The 21,355-nt window shown below is 35.6% G+C and overlaps 2 protein-coding genes across 3 annotated transcripts in view; one reads left to right on the forward strand and one right to left on the reverse strand.

Annotated features, from left to right (window-relative positions):
- Positions 1–5,537, reverse strand: part of LOC140136198 (uncharacterized) — a 66,741-nt gene extending 61,204 nt beyond the window's left edge. The window contains exons 1-5 of one of the 2 annotated variants that reach the window (XM_072157910.1): positions 5,352–5,537; positions 5,046–5,238; positions 4,539–4,619; positions 1,540–1,662; positions 117–166 (exon numbers count right to left, since the gene is read on the reverse strand). In XM_072157910.1, the coding sequence (XP_072014011.1) occupies positions 117–166; positions 1,540–1,662; positions 4,539–4,619; positions 5,046–5,190 (399 nt within the window). In that variant the 5' untranslated portion in view covers positions 5,191–5,238; positions 5,352–5,537. The remainder of the gene's footprint in view (positions 1–116; positions 167–1,539; positions 1,663–4,538; positions 4,620–5,045; positions 5,239–5,351) is intronic. The other variant, XM_072157909.1, reaches the window with a different exon arrangement.
- Positions 5,538–14,498: 8,961 nt separating this feature from the next.
- LOC140172747 (uncharacterized) overlaps positions 14,499–21,355 on the forward strand; it is a 9,571-nt gene continuing 2,714 nt past the window's right edge. The window contains exons 1-5 of the mRNA XM_072195878.1: positions 14,499–14,554; positions 14,860–14,925; positions 18,207–18,302; positions 20,056–20,124; positions 21,309–21,355. The exon at positions 21,309–21,355 is cut by the window's right edge and continues 97 nt beyond it. Coding sequence (XP_072051979.1) covers positions 14,499–14,554; positions 14,860–14,925; positions 18,207–18,302; positions 20,056–20,124; positions 21,309–21,355 — 334 coding nt within the window. The remainder of the gene's footprint in view (positions 14,555–14,859; positions 14,926–18,206; positions 18,303–20,055; positions 20,125–21,308) is intronic.

The raw sequence follows: 21,355 nt of genomic DNA on the forward strand, positions 1-21,355 counted from the left end.
ATTATTATTATCATTATCATTATCATTATTATTATTATTATTATTATTATTATTATTATTATTATTATTATTATTATTAATAATATTATTGTTAGCATTGATATAACTCTTCTTACCTTGTATCTCTCATTTTTGCCAGAATCGCTCAAATTAAGCGAGTAGGTTTCTGTGAAATGTGAAAATTATGTAATTAGCAGAAATTTGAAGAAATACTTTTCCGCCGTAATGATAATGGTGTCATAGTCATAATTTATATAATCATCATATGATCAGAATACTGGATTAGGTCTACTGGTGTAATAAGGTTGAGTTCTCAAGAGGGATTTTCCCGGGTGTGCATTATTTTGGTATGCTTGGTGGCGTGCGTATACGTAAAATGCTTATAGACGAATTCCACGAGCCAAGTGATGGTCAGAATTCAGTCGGCAATTACTGGGTCCCGTCTACACCAAATTGGTGTTGTTACTGCCCAATTGAGTGGAATAAATCCGCTTAAAAATCGTTGTTGAATTATATTGTGTTGGTAAACTTTCATCATTCTTTTCTCTACGTGTAACACGGGTGATGGAATGCAGTTGAATATCCCCGCCAAGGCCACATCATTTCACATTTTAGGTGGGATAGAGCTAAGAGGGAACCCAGCTATGGCTGCCATTGAGGTGTAGGAATGCGTGAAATTAGATTCGTCTATAATGTAAAATTGCAGTAAATGGACCCAATTTGTATCAACTTTCACTTTAAATAGTATAAACTGACAATTTTTCGCGCGCTGCTCGCGCAGATATCCCGGTATTGGACTAAACTAATGCTCACTGGGCAATTATTTCTTTTCCCTTTCCTCGCCCTTCCCCGACAAAAAGTTCCAGCACGCCACTGATTTTGGCCGAATTCCTAACCGATAGATCATTGTCACCTGTATTAATGAGACGGTCGTGGTCAGAGCCGGATTTACCATTAGGCCAGATGGGTCCGAGCTTAGGGCCCTCAAAATTTGGGGGCCCCAAATTGCCCTGTGCATCTTCCTTCTTAGACCAAAATACATCATGGTTTGGGCCAAATAGGGTAAAATTACAAAGTTTTGCGCTCGAACTGGCCCTTTATATCGCAAAATTCACCTTCATTTTGTCAATATCAAGAAATTGAAATGTTTTTCGCGCGCTTTGCCCGCAAATGTCCTAGTACAATCGGAATCAAATATGCTGGACTCCGTTTAAATTCTAGTGCTTTCGCCGCCACTGTCGATCCGATACGTAAACCTAAACTTGGCCATTTGAGTGCACATGCCTTCCTCATGGCGAGTATGGAGGCCTTCAAATTATGGACTGGCACAGGGCCCCCGAAAAGGTAAATCCGGCCTTGGACTCGTGGTGGGTGGGATAATATGCTCAGGTTGCAACCATCCCAGCACACGTGACTACGGACTGTGAAGCAAAACGATGCATTTAATTTGCTTATTGTAAAAACGCGTCGTATATTGGAACAAGTTTCAATAAATGCGAACTATATTTTGTTAAAAAATACTCTTGAATGATTATTTACCTCCTTTTTTAATTGGACAGAGTTTCACTCCTTTGTGCAAAGCGTAGTCGCAAAAGTTGAGCTCTATGTCGTATGGCCATTGGTTATAGTGAACTTCCAAATTTCCGTCAATAAGGGTGTGTGCTAGTTAACAGAAACAAAAAAAAGTCAAAGACATTAAAGAAAAACGATGTTGCAAAATAGCTCTGTTGTTTTAGTTTATTACCAAGGTGAATGTTTCACTACTGTGACCTTTAATACATAGTTTCGTGAATGATTCGTGATATACATCAACATTTACATATCATTAGATTTATAAAGTTTACTTCGAGGACTGTTAAATGTGAAAAATATAAATCTTTAAAAATTTGCCATAAAATTTGTATTAGATCGCGAATATAAAAAATGACATCAGAAGGTTATTCCTCGTATTCAGATTGAAATTTGGTGTGTGTCTCATGTAATCTCAGATCCCACAAAAATACTGTGCACAAACGTCCTTCTCAGAGCCTTTATTCCAATGCGATTATTTTACTTTAACTTGTACTCAAACGAAAGTGGTGTTCTTTCAAAAAAATTCACAAAATAACGACAAATTATAATTAAAAATACTTAAAATGTATTTTATTAAATGCGATTTGACATTGTTTTTCTGGTGCACCTTATTTTGAAATAAACATTTTTTGTAAAGTGTTTTTCTGAAAAGTTGTTAAACCAATAATAGGTATTAAATCCACTTGTGTCCAAAAATAAAGAAATACATAGAAATAGAAAATACAGTTGACGTCACAAAGGGGTAAAACAGTTGTAAAACCAGTGTGCGCATGTGCAGTTCCCTTCCTCGAGCTGGTTGTTGTGCGCGCGCTTGTGCAAAGGGGACAAAGGGGACAATGTTCCCGGATGTCCGACCGAGTGAATATTTTAAAGCTTCAACTTATGATCCAAGATATAGCAAGAATTTCTTTGACAAAAATGACAAGGTGTCTTGTTATGATAGTTGGATAGAACATCCCATGGGACATCTGAAAAGTGAAGTCTTGAGTGTCGTGAGCGGTGGAGCGTGACATCAGAGGTCAATGACCTCAAATTTGACCCGTGTTCCTGTATAATTCGTATTATGCATACCATTTATTAACAACAGCCTCGATTTTCACATTTTTGGTGTCTAATGATAGATATTGAAATTATCCATCAAACAAAACCAATATCAATGAGATTTAACAATGTTTCCACCCTAATTTTGAGCCAAAAACTTCAAAATTTAGCATTTTTACCCATATTTTGCAAATTGACCTGACATAAAACTTATAATTTCCTGAATAGCGTGAATGTATTACTTAAACATTCTTACTCAAAAACTGACTCATTATGTTTCCAAAAAGATGACCAAAAACAATGTGTGTGGGTAAAGTCGTTTTTGGCCAAGGACATTTAAAGTGCAATGACCTGTTAATTTACTATGTAAGAGGTTTTCTGCACAATGGGCTATGCTAACCCCACTCCCCACTAGAAGGATTTATTAAGCAGGTATTTTTGGGACCCTAATGCACTGAGCGGTCAGCGGTGGGTGAGGCGGTGAGGGCGCTTTTTTCAAAATGGCCGCCAACATCACAAAAATCGACATAACTAGGCCAGTGAAGCTCCTAGCAGCATAATTATGATGTCTACACCCATGTTTTTAGGGTCAAGGAATCCTATAGTATCACTTACATCAACAGGGGACCTGAATTTCCAAGATGGCTGCCAAAATGGCCGACATTGAAAATGAAAAATATCTATATCTCAGTCCTTGAAGCTCCTGCAAGCATAATTGTGATGTCTATACCCATGTTTGCAGGATCAAGGAGTCCAATAAAATCACTAAGAACAGCCCAGGACACAAATTCCAAGATGGCTGCCACTGAATTTAAAATGGCTGCCATTTAAATCAATTTTGCCTATATAGACATCAAAATTATGCTTGCAGGAGCTTCAAGGACTGAGATATAGATAATTTTCATTTTCAATGTCGGCCATTTTGAAATTTTGGCAGCCATCTTGGAAATTTAGGTCCCCTGTTAATGTAAGTGATACTATTGGATTCCATGACCTTAAAAACATGGGTGAGCTTCACTGGCCTAGTTATGTCGATTTTTGTGATTTTGGCGGCCATTTTGAAAAAAAAGCGCCTCACTGCCTCACCCACCGCTGGCCAATGTGCAGGCAAGCGGATTTCAAAACCTCAATGCATTAGGGTCCCAAAATACCTGCCTCCATAAATCCATCTAGTGGGGAGTGGGGTTAGCATATCCCACAGTCCATGTGCAGAAAACCTCTTATATAGTAAATTTAAGAGTCATTGCACTTTAAATGTCCTTGCCCAAAAACGACTTTACCCACACACATTGTTTTTGGTCATATTTTTGTGAACATAATGGGTCAGTTTTTGAGTAAGAATGTTTAAGTAATACATTCACGCTTTTCAGGAAATTATAAGTTTTATGTCAGGTCAATTTGCAAAATATGGGTAAAAATGCTAAATTTTGACGTTTTTGGCTCAACATTAGGGTCGACACATTCTTAAATCTCATTGATATTGGTTTTGTTTGATAGATAATTTCAATATCTTTCATTAGACACCAAAAATGTGAAAATCGAGGCTGTTGTTAATAAATGGCACGCATAATACGAATTATACAGGAAAACGGGTCAAATTTGAGGTCATTGACCTCTGATGTCACGCTCCACCGCTCACGACACTCATGACTTCACTTTTCAGATGTCCCATGGGATGTCAAAGAAATTCTTGCTATCTTGGACCATTATGGTATCTTTCATATGTCAAAAATAAGGTTAATCAAAGAATTGTACCCACATGATTATACATATTGTCAAAAGCAAGTTAGATTCAAGTAAGCCCTCTACGCTTAGATCTGTATGTGTTTAGTAATACAGAGGTCATACACCTTCCGATAGACAAATCAGTTAACTTCTAAAAACAACTCGGAGATACTGAGCTTTAACATGCAATTCTTAATTACCTGCTTTAAAATTGACTTCAAGTTGAAATCCATGTTTGAAGTCAACAGGCCATGGCATCACGGAAATGCTAAACGGAGGGCCTGTAAAAGAAATGATAATGTAATAATTTAGAACAGTTCAGCCAACAAGTTCAGCCATTGCCACACTTCAAAAACTGCGGATTTGAATCATGCTTGGGAACTATGACTTCGATTGTTATTGTTATTGTTATTGTTATTGTTATTGTTATTGTTATTGTTATTGTTATTGTTATTATTATTGTTATTATTGTTATTATTGTTATTGTTATCGTTGTTATTGTTGTTGTTATTGTTGTTATTGTTGTTATTTTTCTTGTTATTATTATTATTATTATTACTATTATTATTATATTAGTGTTATTATTTTTAGTGTTATTATTATTATTATTATTATTATTATTATTATTATTATTATTATTATTATTATTATTATTATTACTACTTTCGTGGTTCTTGTTGGTTTGTTGATTTGTTTAGGTAACTCACCGCAATTTTTCATTTTGAACGAGTCTGATTGGGGTATCCAATGAGATGTTTTTGAAATTTCTTTCCGAGAAAGTTGTTTGAACTCAACATGCGCAGACGCACTGGTAAAAGCAGCAAGAATGAGAATAGAAGCAAAACGCACCATATTGCAAAGGGTTGTCTCTGATTGAATGCAAATGGAATCCTTTGTAGCCTGAAAAATACAACATAATAAGCAGAACAAAATATTTGAGTATTATGATTACTGTAGCCCTATATGTAGTTGCGAGAACAGAATTGACTTTCATTTATTGAATGCAGGCTTACCTGAAATTTATTCTGTAAAGGCTTCAGTACTGTGATTTATTCCTCTAAGAAGTTACTCTGGCTGAGAATACTTTAGAACCTTTGAGTTGGTACTCGTCGATATAACAGGTAAAATAAAACGTCCCCTTCTTGCAATCAAAGCATGCTAGAATGAAAGTATCGTAAATTTCCCCGAGTTGGTCATGGCTGTGGTATTCCCATAGTTATTTTCGTTAACAATACACAATCGCCTTTGTGTAATTTGTTTTTTTCAATTTTATTGTTACTACTTGTATAGAAAATACCAACGCACCTTGGCACCGGACTATTACAACTATACTACGCACAAAAAGTATCCGAACACTTAAATTTAAAGCAATATCTTAAAGACACTAAAAGTAAATTGTAAATAAAGTAGCCGATAGATGCAGAATTTTGATACTTTATTCCACACGATGCGATTTTATTCCACTAACATTGACTAAGCTATAATCATTTGAATGACAAATGATCGAGTTTCAAAAGTGACAAATTTAGATATTTCCTCCTTCAAGGCGATTCCTGCTACGTTTTGGTACAGGTTCAATAAAGCCTGCCGTTCAAACACTCACTCCGCTGTGTTCAATATCTGCGTGCGTCGAGGGAAAAGGGAATGCAAATTTTTGTCACTTTTGAAAAGCTCTCTTTTTTAAAATTCACATTGCTGTAAGTTAGGAAAATTAAGTCGTATCGTACTAAATGAAGCATCAAAATACGCAGAACAAATCCGCCATCTATCGACCACTTTATTTTGCTATTTAGTTTTCATGTTTTAGTGTGTTTAAGAAATTGCTTTTATTTAAAGTGTTAGGATACTCTTTGTGCGCAGTATACTTGCCTTTGTCGCGGCATTCAAAAGGCAAGGCATGTGACTGGAATTTTTTTTCGTAGTGATATATCGTCTGCTATAATATGCCATTTGCACCAATATGACAATGGTGGCTAATCTCGTCGTTAACAATAACCGGGACTTCCCCAAACTACCCCATAATTTATACCGCGTGTGCCAATGGGACTAGTTACACCATTAATAGTAATAGACGACCCATAGGACAATATTTGCTACAAAATGTTCGCTCGTGTGAAAATCTCATTTTTGTTGCCAATATTCGCGGCTTTTATCTGCATAGCAACGCAGACGATTAATCGTGATGAGATCAACAGTAAGACAACGTGTAGTGTGTGTAATTGCACCTCATTTGCAGAATATGAGTTTGTTGATTGTTCTTTTCGACAACTAAAAGATCTGCCGACGAAAATTCCTCAAAATACTGTGCAACTGTAAGTATACATTACACGTTATACGGTTATAGTTATTTTATGGATTCTATTACAAATGTCGTTGTGGAAAATCAGGAATTTGAATGACGTCCTGTCAACTAGACCGAAAATGCCGTACTGCGCAGGTCAACAACCAATCACGTTGAGCCTTTGCTCTGACGGTCAGACGCAAACTTGTCTTTTTAATTCGGTCTTTGATTATAAATGGGAACTGAATGACGATGAATGGTAATTGTCAGAAATGGGACAGACTGAATGATGGTAATTGCTCACATTATGATGACGTTTGTCTATTTATCCCTACATTATGGGAATATTCAGATTTGTATTGTTATTCGAAGGTTATGATGTAGAAAGGAAAGCATTTATTTGAAACTGAAAAATAACTTGCAAATACTTGCAAATAGTTGCCCTATAAGGTAATTGCAACGCAGTTGTGACACTTGCGCACAAGTTACAGACAACATCTCCCACCTGCTATTAAATGTGCCCATAAGGCCCATTCAGTTGAACAAATTGTCTAAAAGTGAATGATAAGTCATATACGTATTTTTGAATTTACAAATTTGGCCAAAAACAATGTAAATAAAAACGTCACACCTATTTCATAATACAATACGGTATTCAATAATATTTTTACCTCCTTTCACACCGAAAAACAGCATAAGCATACTTATGTATTATATTTTTATTTGATTATTCAGCGATCTACAGGATAACGAATTACCCACCATCAACTTTAAGGCGCTTGCTTCGCTAACAAGTCTCCGAAAACTGTGAGTATTTAATATTATATGACCCCTATTACCAGAATAAAATAACATCAACAATAACTGACAGGAAAGGTTTCTGTCTGAAAAACAAAAACAAGGTAAAGTAAAAGATGGCTATTTTGCCCATTTAACGTAAAGTACTATGGGGGACTTAATTTGTGAATTATGACATTATGCCAAAATTGACCCGTTGACCTGACAACAACAATGAATATTGAAGTGTAAGTTGGGACATGTGTAAACATAACATGCCAAAAATAAAATCGTACATTATAACTCATTTTTCCTTAAAAAAACGCCTTTTGGCATGTAATTTTACCCTCTCCCGTGCATATTGTACCAACTCTTAAACCGAAAACACCTTTTTTGCACGTATAAATACAAACACTTACGGGAAGATTAAATGATAGCTCAAAGTTGTTCAAAGTTGCACTTTCGTTGAAAACATATTATGACAACTTTGCAATTTCATTATAACAAGGAGTGACAAGGATTCAATCTAGGATCTCACCGGGAATTGTTGTCAAGTTTGAACTCCTTTTTATGTCATAGTTTGATGAGATTATGATGTAATTGAGACTGGTTTGATCACTAGATATACATTTATAAATATATGTTTTAATTGACCTTTTTTCAGGCATTTTACCAATAATAAAATCCAATCAAAATTCAAGCTACCGTCATCACTAACGAGTTTGTAAGTACATCGTAATTAAGGAAATATAATACTGAAAACGTATGTGACTGTACACGACGAATGAGCCGTCCTATATAAATTGTATTCTGAGTCACAGTGTAAAATGTGTATGAATGTCGTATCAATAGGTACCTCAAGTTGGTGCGACAAGTATCTGATTTTAATAGCGTTAGTCAAACATCTTTTAAACCAATCAATCATTCTATTTTGCTGAAGAGGATAATAAGCTTCCACCTATTTCTATAGAATTTTCAAATAGCTCTGGTCTTTGTTTGCTTTGCTTAAATCCAGTTCATTGTATTTTGTCTAGGTATGTATAACCAACAATTAACAAGAGAGGACCTCGTTGACTTGGGGATGATTTGAAATGACCACTAATTATGACTGTTTGAAGTTATTACCAGCAATGTGGAAAAAGAGATACACGTAGAAACGAAAAAAGCTACCATTTCGCCGGGCCATTTTGTTGAAGGAGCAAAGTTCAACACACCATAACCCCGCTTCTGGATATCGTTTGAAGTCAAATGATATACCATTTTGAAGCTTATGATATATGTATATATTCACACCACGAAATAAAACAAAATTGACCGGGAGGAATTTACGGCTCATTCGTCGTGTACAGTCACATATGGTCATGGCCATGATTTTCCCAACATGGCCAATGTCACACAATAGGTTCTGTTTAGAAAATTGTATTAATTTCTGGCCCAACCTTCTTTTTTTATTAAAAAAAATATTCCAAGAAGACCCAAACCTGTTTCCAAATATAATGGCTTTTTAGGAGAATTAATGTTATTTATAAACAGTGGAAATGCATTTAGTTCACAATAATATTGCTGATATGTATCTTTTCAAATGAGCCAGAAGAATCTCTTAATTCAGTTGGATTTGAGTGATTCAAATAAAGCACTACGTCTAATTTGGTACCGATGGTTTTTTCTACCCTACCTTGAACATTTGCATAGTGTTATCGCTTTATTCAAATAAAACACGATAGCGCTATGCAAATGTTCATACGCTTCGAATACAATTGATTGCATCTCAAGGGTAACCCGATAGTGCTACAGGACCAAACCAAATGTGATACCTACATTTTGCATCTGAAATTTTATACCTGCCCAAGCAAAAATTTAGGCATGAGCCATGCCCATGAACATGCCATGATCTTCCCAAGAACATGCCCTATTTTTGCTAGCAACGGGCATGAATTTCCGTGAATTTGGGGATTTTGATGGGTTGTTCATGCTCACACATGAATATTCATGTCATTGCATCCTCTTTTGTGTCATGTGTTTGATCAGAGTCTTGACAAGTTCAGGGCATGTTCATGGGTTAACTCATGGACATGAATCGCGGTCAATGTCAAATTCTCTCTACTTCCATGCTCATAAATTCCTTATTCAAGGACGTCAATTACATTTTTAATGGGTTCAAAATTCACCCCTAATTTCATGCCCATGAATCCTTGATAGAAGATTTTATGGCATGTTCATGCCGCATACAAAACAAAAGAATCGGAATGTCTTGCCATGTTCATGGCATAAACATGCCATATTCATGGCATGATTTGCATAGCAACCAGTAACGAATTTTGGGAATACCCTTGATTTTATTTTTGCCAGGGTGGCACCATAGCATGACTAATAGGTTGCGGGCTGTCTGAGAAACACATTCGGCACGTTGTTCAACAACAATCTTATTTTGTGATTTCAGGTATGGTGGATTCAATAATTTGACAAATATCTTCGGCATGTTTAATGAATCCTATCATATGAGCGTTATGTAAGTAAAACTGTAATATCTATTTATTTATGTTGATATTACTTGAATTATTTATTAATTTTGTTACATTGAAATGTAACAAAATCGTGTGTTTATATTTTAAAATAGCTCTACCATTTATTGGTATCGAGCACTATATAGCTGTCTGTGATACTTCTACTTCTTAATATTTATTTATTTATTTATTTATTTATTTATTTATTTATTTATTTATTTATTTATTTATTTATTTATTTATTTATTTATTTATTTATTTATTTATTTATTTATTTATTTATTTATTTATTTGGACCACATTTTCTATTTGCTCGATATTTTTCTTATTATTTTCTGCCCAAAATACATTCATTTACAGAAATCTGGAAAGAAACCAAATCTCTTCAATTCCAAAAGGGACTTTTGCTTCTTGTCACAAATTAACTACTCTGTAAGTACTATATATTATTCATTATATAGTAACCTCTGCTTTACGGCATTGTCCTAGTCACTATGGGATTGTCTCTGTTTGTATACGACGTATGTTCACTATGAAAAGTATTTTGCACCCGGGGTCATTTGTCATTGAAAATGGTATGTCGTCCGTGTCCAAAATTCCATGCATATAACGATTTTTTATGGTTGAGCGTTCAATGCACTTAAAATATCGTTTTAAGGGTAACTTGCCTACACCGCATAAAACAAAATGACGAATTCGGTTGTAATATTACTATTTGAGCGAAAAGTTGCTCCTAAGGCTGCACAATATGCGCTCATTTGATCAGGCTGAGTTCACATAAAATACTCGGCCTGATCGAATGAGCGTATTATCGTATAGCGAATACCATATACCGTATACAGTATATACTTCTATGTGATCGCAGCTTTAGGCTAAGGTCTGTTTCTCTATTGTTCTATCTTTCTGTCAATCTAATAATGAGCCATGGTTAATGGTAGTCATATGCTTTGAGCCATGTTGACCAAATAGTTGGTCACTAGGACCATTGGGTGGGGACACAAATGTCACATGGTGAAAATGCTACTTCTTCCACTTATTACAAAGCACAATGACGTCACTTGCACACATACATCAGCTCATAGCCAGTGTCTAAAAGTTATTATCCAGAAAAGTGTCAAAGGTCATTTAGGGATTACTTTTGGTATATGACAAAATACCTTCAAAATGCTGCTTCTTCCACCAATTACGTAGTACAACGATTTCTCTTAGTCACTAGGACTAATGGTTGGTGGCACAAATGTCACATAATTAACTTCAAGTCAAAGGTCATCCAGTTCCCGTCAATGGCCAAAAATGTAATGATGTTTACCTAAACTGCTACTCCTTCCACAAATTACATAGCCGCCACGATGACTACTCTTGCACACATGCATCAGCTACACCCAGTGTATACAATTTATTATACAGAATTGGGGTCAAATGTCATTTAGGGGTTACGTCAAGTATATAACCAAATACATTCAAAATGTTGCAACTTCCGCCAATTACATAGTACAACGATGTTACTTGGTCACTAGGACCAATTGCTGGTGGCGCAAATGTCAAGTGAACAACTTGAGGTCAAAGGTCAAACAAATGTAATTATGGCCAAGAATGTGATTTTCTGTTGTAAGAATATATAGGACCAGTTTTTCCTCTTTTAGTTTTTGGAATTTTGACCAACTTGCACCAAATTTGCACCAAAATGTATGGAATTTGGGTGGAATTTGGCTTTTTATGATTTATTTTTGATAATTGAGCATTTTTCAACCATTTTTGGTGCAAATTTCTCAAATCTGGGGTCAAAATGAAAATAATAAAATTGGTCTCGGATATTTTTATCTCCGTGTTTTGGAATTTTCACCAAAAATGAGCATTTGTGTCCAAATTTGATCTCCCAGATGAATTCACCAAGTCTTTGCCATTCTAAATAATATGTATACTTTTTATCACAGAGTACTACAGAGTACGTACCACCAAGTCCCCGTGTATTGTATACGGTGAGTTCTCGCATATTCATGAGGGCCGATTGTTCGATCGTGCCGTGTCAAACAATCACGCCAGCGCTGCGTGCCTTCGTGTATACGCGATAGAGCGTTGCGTGCTTTTGCGATTACGCGATAGACCATGAAAATACGCGGTAATTGCGTAGCAGTCTCGCCTGTCGCATTTCATGGAACAATCGGCCCTCATTATCGGATGATGCGGAGACTTTGACTGGTGGTACGCTCTCTGAAGTACTCTGTGAATTTTATATACTTTAGACCAATAATTTAGTTATGATATGAGGCCCAAACAATTCCAGGGCTAAGACAATCCTTAACATATATTAGCATATTTTAAATGGCAAGACAGCTATTGCACATATCATTATTGCACTCATATGCTTATTGTTATTTGATGACTTCAACAGGGACCTGTCACATAACAAAATACAAGACCTTAGTCCGGGATCTTTCTTGGGATTGAACAACTTGCGCCGCCTGTAAGTATCTTACATTTAAAAGAAATTAATTTAAATCCCATAACCCTTTGCGAGTACACATGAGAACTCGTCATTTGACGTCACGCCGATCTGCGCCGATGCGCACATCGTTTATCGAACATCGTTACTGCGAATTGCAAGTCGGCGTGACGTCAAATGACGAGTTCTCAGGTGCACTCGCAAAAGGGGTTAATTATGGGATTTACCGAAAAGGTGAATTGTCATAAATGTTAGAGAGGTCAAACGGAGGTCAAACCCGGGGTCAAAACTCGGGGTCAAACTATAAGCTTTAAAAAGAAAAATTGAATTTGATTGATGATATCTGAATCTACATCCATATGAACAAAGTAGTCCACCTTTAAAACACGTTCGGAATTGTTCACGATTACTCATTCAAAATACACACTATTAATATTATTGATTACTATTAACAATTCTATTATTTTATCAAACAGTACATTGTTTCAACATTAATTTCAGTTGAATTGGTTTATTGAAATTTACGTAACTAGCTAAGGATAGTTATTTGATATCATAAGGACATTTCTCGAATTCAAATTTGGTGAGTCTAATGTGTTCTCAGGTCCAACAAAAATACTGTGAAAAGGTGTGCTACCGAGCCCTTAACGTAAAAAGGTATATCTTGGAAACAAAATCATTGAATCCCATGATTATGTGTTTCTCGTAATGATCAGAAATAATTCAAACATTTTTGCCTGACAAATCCATTGAAAACGTAAGTACTCACTACTTTAGCTTTCGCCATCTGGGCTGACGGCTTGATCACAAGTGACTTGGTCCACTACTTTTCCCGCGAAACGGCTTGTTGACATTTCCCGGAAATGATGATGTTTTTGTTTTGAGCAGTGGATCGTATAGGCCTAGGTGACCGAGAGATACGAGATCTTCGTCGCGGTTGATTGCTTTGGACCCTTTTTACGAGTGTAGATTGCTTCCCTGATTCTCCTGCTGAAAGTATTTTAGTCCTTATCCAGGATTGTTGCCACTTCCCATTCTATGATATGGTTTTCTTGGGCTATGTGATCTGTGATGGCTGATTTGTGCTGTTCTGTGGTCGATTCTTTTTTGTTTGCTCTCGTAAATTTTCTTTCGGCAACTGTTTCAGAGTCCTTTTTGTGTTCTTTTAATCTTGTTTGTTCCAAACTGTCACTTCTGATCAAGCCGTCAGCCCATATGGCAAAAGCTAAAGTAATGAGTACTTTTTCAATGGATTTGTCAGGTAACAATGTTTGAATTATTCATCTACAACCCTACAAACGCATCTATTTACTGGTGATCAGAAATAGTTTTCACGTTTCTCTAAAGACGAGTAAACTTCTTTATGACTCAGGCTTACGGGTTGCCTTACATGTCACCACTAAGGTTCCCAGCAACTTCTTATCTGGTTACCTTGCAATGAGTCTAGCGACGGTATATTGAATCCTTAAAAATAATGTTAGTTTTAAAAACGAATTCAACTGTTGGAATATAAACCCAATGTAGCTGTGATCTTAGAATACAGTAAGCAAAAGAATTAAGGTACCAGTTGTGTTCACCTCTATATATCCTAAATAAAGACAAATGTGCAAAATTAAAACAAACAGTCGACGCCTGTACTCTTTAGCTCTGATTTAAGACCTTATTTGTTGAAATTGGTTGAGAATTAAAGAAACTGTGATCCAAAACCTAATGAAGATACAAAATAAAAAGTTGCACTTTTGTGTTGTAATCAATGAAAGCACGACACTAGTTTTTCGTGCTAATCAATGAAAGCACCCGCGGCGCTAGTTCTCTTGTTCGCGAACGCTTTGTGTACAAATAGGGCATGCAATGTGGCAAACTGCAACTTTTAAATTTGCATCTTCCTTGGGTTTTTTGATCGTCGTGTCTTTATTTCTTCAAAAATTTCAACGAATGAGGTCTTGTATTCGAGCTAAAACATGCAGCTTTTGGCTGATAGTTCCAATTATGACATATCTGTCTTTGTGTAGGATATACAGGGGGTGAACGTAACTGGTACCTTAACTATTTGGCTTACTGTAGGTGGAGTGGGTTTTGTGGGCGTATATTTCTTTTACAACCACCATTAACTTAATTTCATTTTTTAATTTGAAGTGAAATGTATGGAATACAAATGGCTTCAATCAAGGACGATCTGTTTCGTGAAATTCGACATACAGTTCTCAGCCTGTAAGTATTCCAACACGATAATATAGTAAAAAATCCATTGTCAGCCTCCGTTAAAAATGTATTCAATCATTGTAATGCCAGTAACGGCAGTGTAATTTGTTGGGGGAGCAATTATGTCCTAAATTAGTGTTTTTTTTAGCTTGATTCGTTGATCCTGAGTGTGAGAACCATGAACTGATGCATTACGTCAAAATAGACTTTTTTTGATACAAATAATTTGTGATTCACACACAAACATCTACAAAGATATCGAAAAGTATAAAGTTTAACATACTTTGAGTAAATGTTGATTCAATATATTTCAGGGTTTTTTCTGTTGAAGGACTTCAAGAGATTGAGCCTGGGGCACTGAACTTTTCATTGCTAGATCTGTAAGTATTAGACTTACTCTAATAACTAAAAATGAACTTATAGCCCAGTCAAATTAAAAAAAAGACTCACTACAAATTGTAGCAGAATCCATTTCACATGCATCCATCTCCCAAAGCTCACACAAAAACATATTAAAAGTCCCAGAAAACTATGAAGTGGAACAGTGTCTAAAAATGGCCACTTATTGGCCGAGTGTAATTTCAAAGTCATTCAAATCTTGTTAAAAACCATACCAAAACTTTCCAGTTGACATAAGGATTCAGAAAAGGTATAGTTTGATCTATCTCCGATGCACAATTCTCGAGTTATGGGGGAAAAGGTAAAATGTCAAAATTTGGGTTCCATGCGGGCAACAATATTGAAAAATTCTGTGATTTTGATAAAAACGGGCTCATGTTGCCCCGCTTGCAAAAACATTTAAAAAAAATGAAGTTTGATATATCTCAAGTGTTTTTTTTACCTTGGTAACATTATTTTGTGATGTTAACTGTTAAGAAGACATTCAAAACAACTTTTCTTATTTTGAATTATTTTTGCCAAAGGAATAATTTGATACCAGTTTGATTAAAATTGGAGCATTTTTCCATTGTAGACACCTGTGGACCCCAAGATGTGACCTTTGACTTTTTTTGCCTATAAACTTTGGAATACATTGGAATGGATTTCAACCAGAGTTTACCAACTTTGAAATATCACACCTGCATTAGCGGCCATTTTGGATTCATGCAAATTATGCATTGTTCCATTACTTGGACTTTCAGGGACTTTGATATGTTTTTCTGAAATGAATGGTGATTAAATGGATTCTGTTGTAATTAGTGGGTTTAATCCCTCATTAATTTGACTGAGCAATAATGCCATATAGAACTTTAATGACAAAGTTTTTAACGAGGCAAGTCAACTGATGGTTGAGTCGAATTATTACGGTTATGTCATTTTATTCTCAGGCCATGTAGAGTCATAGGGGCACAGGGCAAAAATGGCAATTTCAATTAAAACATGACCGACAATGGTCAGGGCCCTTTCGCTTAATTTCTGTGCTCCCGTAAATCAGGCTATCAGCTCAGTCTAATGGCTGACTGTATATGACTCTAATAACGGTACAAGCCCCTTTATCCGAAGGGCCATTTATCCATAAATGGTTAAGGTTTAGGGCATTTAGGGGTTAGGGTTAGCATTAGAATTACGTTTAGTGTTAGAGATAGGGTTAGGGTCAGAGTAAGGATTAGAGTCAGGGTTATGTTTAGGATTCGGATTATGTTTAGGGTTAGAGTTAGGATTATGATTTATAGCGACTCTTAGGTTTCCGGACTTACGAGGCCGGTCGAGTGCAGATCCGTCGGAACACGCTTTTCAATACGGAATAAATGCTAACCTCATCGTGACATCATTCAAGCAGCAAAGTTAATTTCCCATTAAAAAAGCGTTATCCGACAGATCTGCAGTCGACTATTCTGTACAGCCCTCCGGACTATCGACATGTAACCTGATAACAATGAATGAAATTAAATACAAATGATAAAACTGCCTATCTCAGATGCAAAAGTATTGAAATGAAAAGCAAATTTTACAATATACACGATTTGGAATATTTTTCAGTGAATTTAACGCAGGAAATATTCATTTCTTTCCCGGTGGAATATTTGCGCCATCAAAAGGCGACATTGAATTCGGCGATTTGTAAGTATGATTCATACGATTATAAGTATTTTGTGTACTCTTGAAATTGATAAAAACATGTTTATAAAAAACTTATTGACATTTTGCCCATTCATCTTAGCGTGAGTGTTAAAAAATAAAATTGTTTATAAATTGCCTAAAATGTGAAAGAAAATTCATTCAAATTGGTTTTTTAAATGAAACATTTGGCAACAAATGCAGAAAACAGCAGTATTAAAGTTAAAGTCCCATTCAAATACATATAGCACATCACAACATGTTACGATCCTCCCTTCAAATCACTGTGTGGGCCTTTAACATAATAATTTAACAACAAGCATTATACCGTAAAACCCCGTCTACAAGCATTATACAGGGTGTCCCAGAAAAAATTACCGAGTGAATAAAATTGAACGTAAGTCGAGAAGTAGACATCAGAATCAAACAATTTAAAATGTAGCGCATAGCCTATTTTATTGTGCATCACGTACGAAAATTTTATTCGATTCAGTTGACTGATTGCAAAGAAATTAACGATTACGTAATGCACGCATCAATGCAGTTCATTCCAAATTTGATCACAGGCGCGTTTTTCATACTCGCTCACCGCTTCCTAAATTTTGTGTATCTTATTGAATTTAGTAGTTATTATCTATTTTATAATCCGAATGAATAACAGTTTGTCCGAGAAAACTTGATTGCTGCAATTGGAAACTTTAATTCGTTAGGTTCTGCAAATAATTATGTTATATTTTAACTTTCCAAAGGACATTTGAGTCAAGAATGACAATGATCAAGTGCTTACAGTTTACGTGTGATTTTTGATACCATGCAACATTAGTGTTGAAGTTTTAAAAGATTTAAACTTAGCATTACAATTGCTACGAATTATTCGAAAAACTTAAATGTGTGTCAGAAATTTATAAAGCCAGCTGGTATTCTTTTATGTAATAATTCTTTATGCAACATTTATATCAACATTAATGAAAAAAGATATTTACAAGTACCAATCATCATCTTACATGCAAGCTTCCATTTTCAATATCGTGCAGGTTTTCAAATTTGAACAAAACCTATGTTTTGCAAGAAACAGATTGTTTAAAAAGAACGAAATGGATTTCACAGAACAAAACATAAAGCCTATTGACAGTTAACCACTATAGTGCGTTAAATGATCTTTCTTTCAAACTTGGAATGAAGTGAATTGAAGGATGTGTTATGTAATCGCTCATTTCTTCGCAATCAGTCAACTGATTCCAGTAAAATTGACGTTCAGGATGCTGAATAAGATGGGCTACACGCTGATGTTAAGATTTTTGGATTCTGATGTCTATTTCTCGAGTTACGTTCAAATCCATTCGCTCGGTAATTTTTTCTGGGACACCCTGTATAGTGTTTTTTATAAAAGCTTAATTAATTCGAAGCAAGCGTTAATATACCTATACAATAGATCGGTCTTAAAATAATACTTGTTTGTATATGCTTGGATCCGTAATTTATTTGCTCAAACTCCATAATGGCGGCTGGATTAATGAAGCTTTCATCAGAAGCACACTATATGCTTGTAGACGGGGTTTTACGGTATTTTATATATTTGAACTATATTCCTTCATGTTTTCAGTGAAATTGTGTCTGGCCTCTCTGGAAAATCTGGAAATAATAAGATAACGGATTTTTCACCAAAAGTCTTCGATGGAATACGCATGATTAAACGACTGTAAGTTTAGATTGTTATAATTGAAGACCGAATTAAAAAGACTAGTTTGCGTCTGACGTCAGGGCAAAGGCGCAATGTGATTGGCTGTTGACCTGCGCAGTACGGCATTTTCGGTCTAGTTGACAGGACGTCATACGCACACTAGTCTTTTTAAATCGGTCTTGAATTATAGTGCCTAGGGCACACGCCCAGCTTACCCGTAGTGATTCTTGGCATTTTAGTATCATATATAATTTTATAACTAATTTTCACCAACATGTGGTGAGCTTTTTACCAAAACCAAACGAGACTTTAAATTATGTGGTTTTAATCTAGTATCTCATGATGAAATGTAGAATATTTGGGTCTTAAGAATGTTCTTCTTTTCTTCGTTCTTCAAATAGACTTTTTAAATTGTTAAAATAATTTAATTCTATATTGGTTCAGACTTCATCTTCTACTAATTGCTTTCACATCAGAGTGGTTTTAAATAGGTACTCTTACGTGTATTAGACGAGTCTACCAAAATGGGCGCACCTATCTCAGACCTATCTCGGATGTATAGTTCTTGAGTTATAGGAACAAAGGTTAAGGGTCAAGTGTCAAATTCTGGTCTCCATGATTATGTACAGGGGTAAAAAATCAAAAAATGCTCCGATTTCGCTCAAAGGGGTCTCAAATTGTTCCGCTTGGAAAAAAATTTTAACCAAAGAATACTTTGGCATATCTCATGTGTTTTGTTACCGGGAACAAGGAAACAAATTCAAAACACATTGAATCATGTTAATCTTGATTTATTTTAAGATGGTACCCAGGTAACAAAATACCTGAGATATACCAAACTATTCTTTGTTTAAAATGTTGTTCCAAGCGGAACAATTTGAGACCACTTTGAGCAAAATCGGAGCATTTATATTTTTTTTCACCCCCCTATACATAATGATGGAGACCAAAATTTGATATTTTGATCTTTATGCCTATAACTCAAGAACTATACATTGGAGATACGTCAAACTATACTTTTTCTGAATCCTAATAATGAGAGGAATACAATTAGATGATTTTTATCCATATTTCCCCAATTGAGGCCTGCATTAGCGGCCATTTTGGAAATATGCAAATTAACATTTTTTTACCTGTACCTTTTATGCCCTTTTTGGACATGTTGTTCAGGAGGGTGTTTAGAGTCACTAGCAAGCAAAAAACATACGGTGTTCCATTTTTGTCTAGCACATACGTAAATTAATTCGTCTATATAGAGGGTAAAGTAAATGCTGAAGATGACATTTCGCAAAATCTCCATTGTCGTAGTATTTGTAGTCAAATTAGCTCAATCGATAAGGTGTTCGACTATGGTGCGAGTGGTTGCGGGTTCGAACCCCGGCAGTGGTTAGTACGCTCTCATGGGAAAATGAGTTAGCTTGAAATTCTCTTGGACAAGAAACTTACTGCTAATTGTCTCGTTGTAACACATACGAAACTCGGGGAGCTGATCCTAATTGTGATGGTCATTAATATTTTGTGGAATGTCTAGGGTGTGCGCTCTTGAAACTGCAAAATCCCTGTGTTGTTGTTATATGGTTTATGGAATGATGTGGGCCGTAGTAGTCAGCGACAGCCTGTAAAGTATGCTGAGGCTTGTGGATCAAAGTCTAGGCGTTGTGCTTGTGCGTAGCGCACATTCAATCACTTCGCTTTTTTTCTTTTTTCTCCTTGTTTTGCAGATAATATTGAATGTTTTTCTTTGATTTTTTTTACAATGACACATATATAGTTTGGTATCTGGTCACAACTTCACACATCTCCCACCAGATCTGTTTAGCAACACTGAATTTTTAGATGTGTAAGTATAATTATGCCACAAATACTTTTATTAACAAGCGAGGAAAAACAAGAAGTCAAACTCTGATTCAAATGACAAATTTTCTTATCACCCACCGAGGCTCCTGACCTAGTGTGAGGTCTCCAAAAATCAGAATGATTCATATTAAATTGCACGTAATTGATGTTTCTTCGCTTGACATTTTTGTTGGTGACTTTTGTTTATAGATAACTTAGAAAGATACCAGGGGAAACTTAAAAGTTCAGAATTAGAATAATCATGATTGTGAATCCCATTATTATTTTCTAAATGTTGAGTTATTTTACTTTTATCAAGGGGTAATTTTTGGTCATATTTTAATAGCTTAAAATTTGCTAAAATCATGGCCGTCAATATACCATTTGGAATAGGTGTGGGTTACGGAATGACAGCGTCCCCTGCTACCAGCAATGCACTTTTAACATTTCTACGACGCATTGTAATTTCCTGACGAGTGACGGACACATGAATTTGCCGACAAGAATAACTATTTACTAGGCAAAACACCACTAATGACGGCCCTGTATAGAATCGAAAATAGCAAAACACTAGACTCCAATTCAATGATTAGTCATCACGTGGTCGCTCATGCTAAAAGTTGGTGTACAATGTACTGTTTATGTACACTTTATATCGATTGAAGGAGTTAGGGAGGAAACCAAAAGTTCGCTGACGTTCGATAACTTAAAGGGGAGGGGTCAGAATAATTCCGAATACGTTTGTAAAAAAACAAAACAAAACAAAAACTATTGGTCAAAGTTGATCTTTTGGACTGGAATATTTAACATTTCATGATTTCAAACTTACGTTCAATAGAGGGAGGGGTTAGCTTAAAAAACATTGAACTCATTATCTGTTTGCAATATGAGTTTGTTATTGTTGCATCTATATTTTGCTATGTTTGCTCTTTTATTGTTTTTATGCTTACTTAATTAAGTGTATTGCTGTATCATCACACCTGCTACGGTCTTTATAAAATGGCGGGTAATAAAAGCCTAATTGTATGTGGGGGTGGGGATGTGTGTGTGTGCGTGGGGGGGGGGGGGGGAGTAGGGGTGTGTATATTATGTAAGTACAAAACTCGAAATTTATTTTGTTTATTCCGAAATTGTAGCCTTGAAAAGCTTGCATTGACAATTTACTGATTTAATCATTTCTCTCTCTAGCCAATTGGACATGAATCATTTAGAAGAATTACCCGACGGATTTCTAC

The sequence above is a fragment of the Amphiura filiformis genome, chromosome 16 (genome assembly GCF_039555335.1).
Source record: "Amphiura filiformis chromosome 16, Afil_fr2py, whole genome shotgun sequence".
Lineage (NCBI taxonomy): Eukaryota > Metazoa > Echinodermata > Ophiuroidea > Amphilepidida > Amphiuridae > Amphiura > Amphiura filiformis.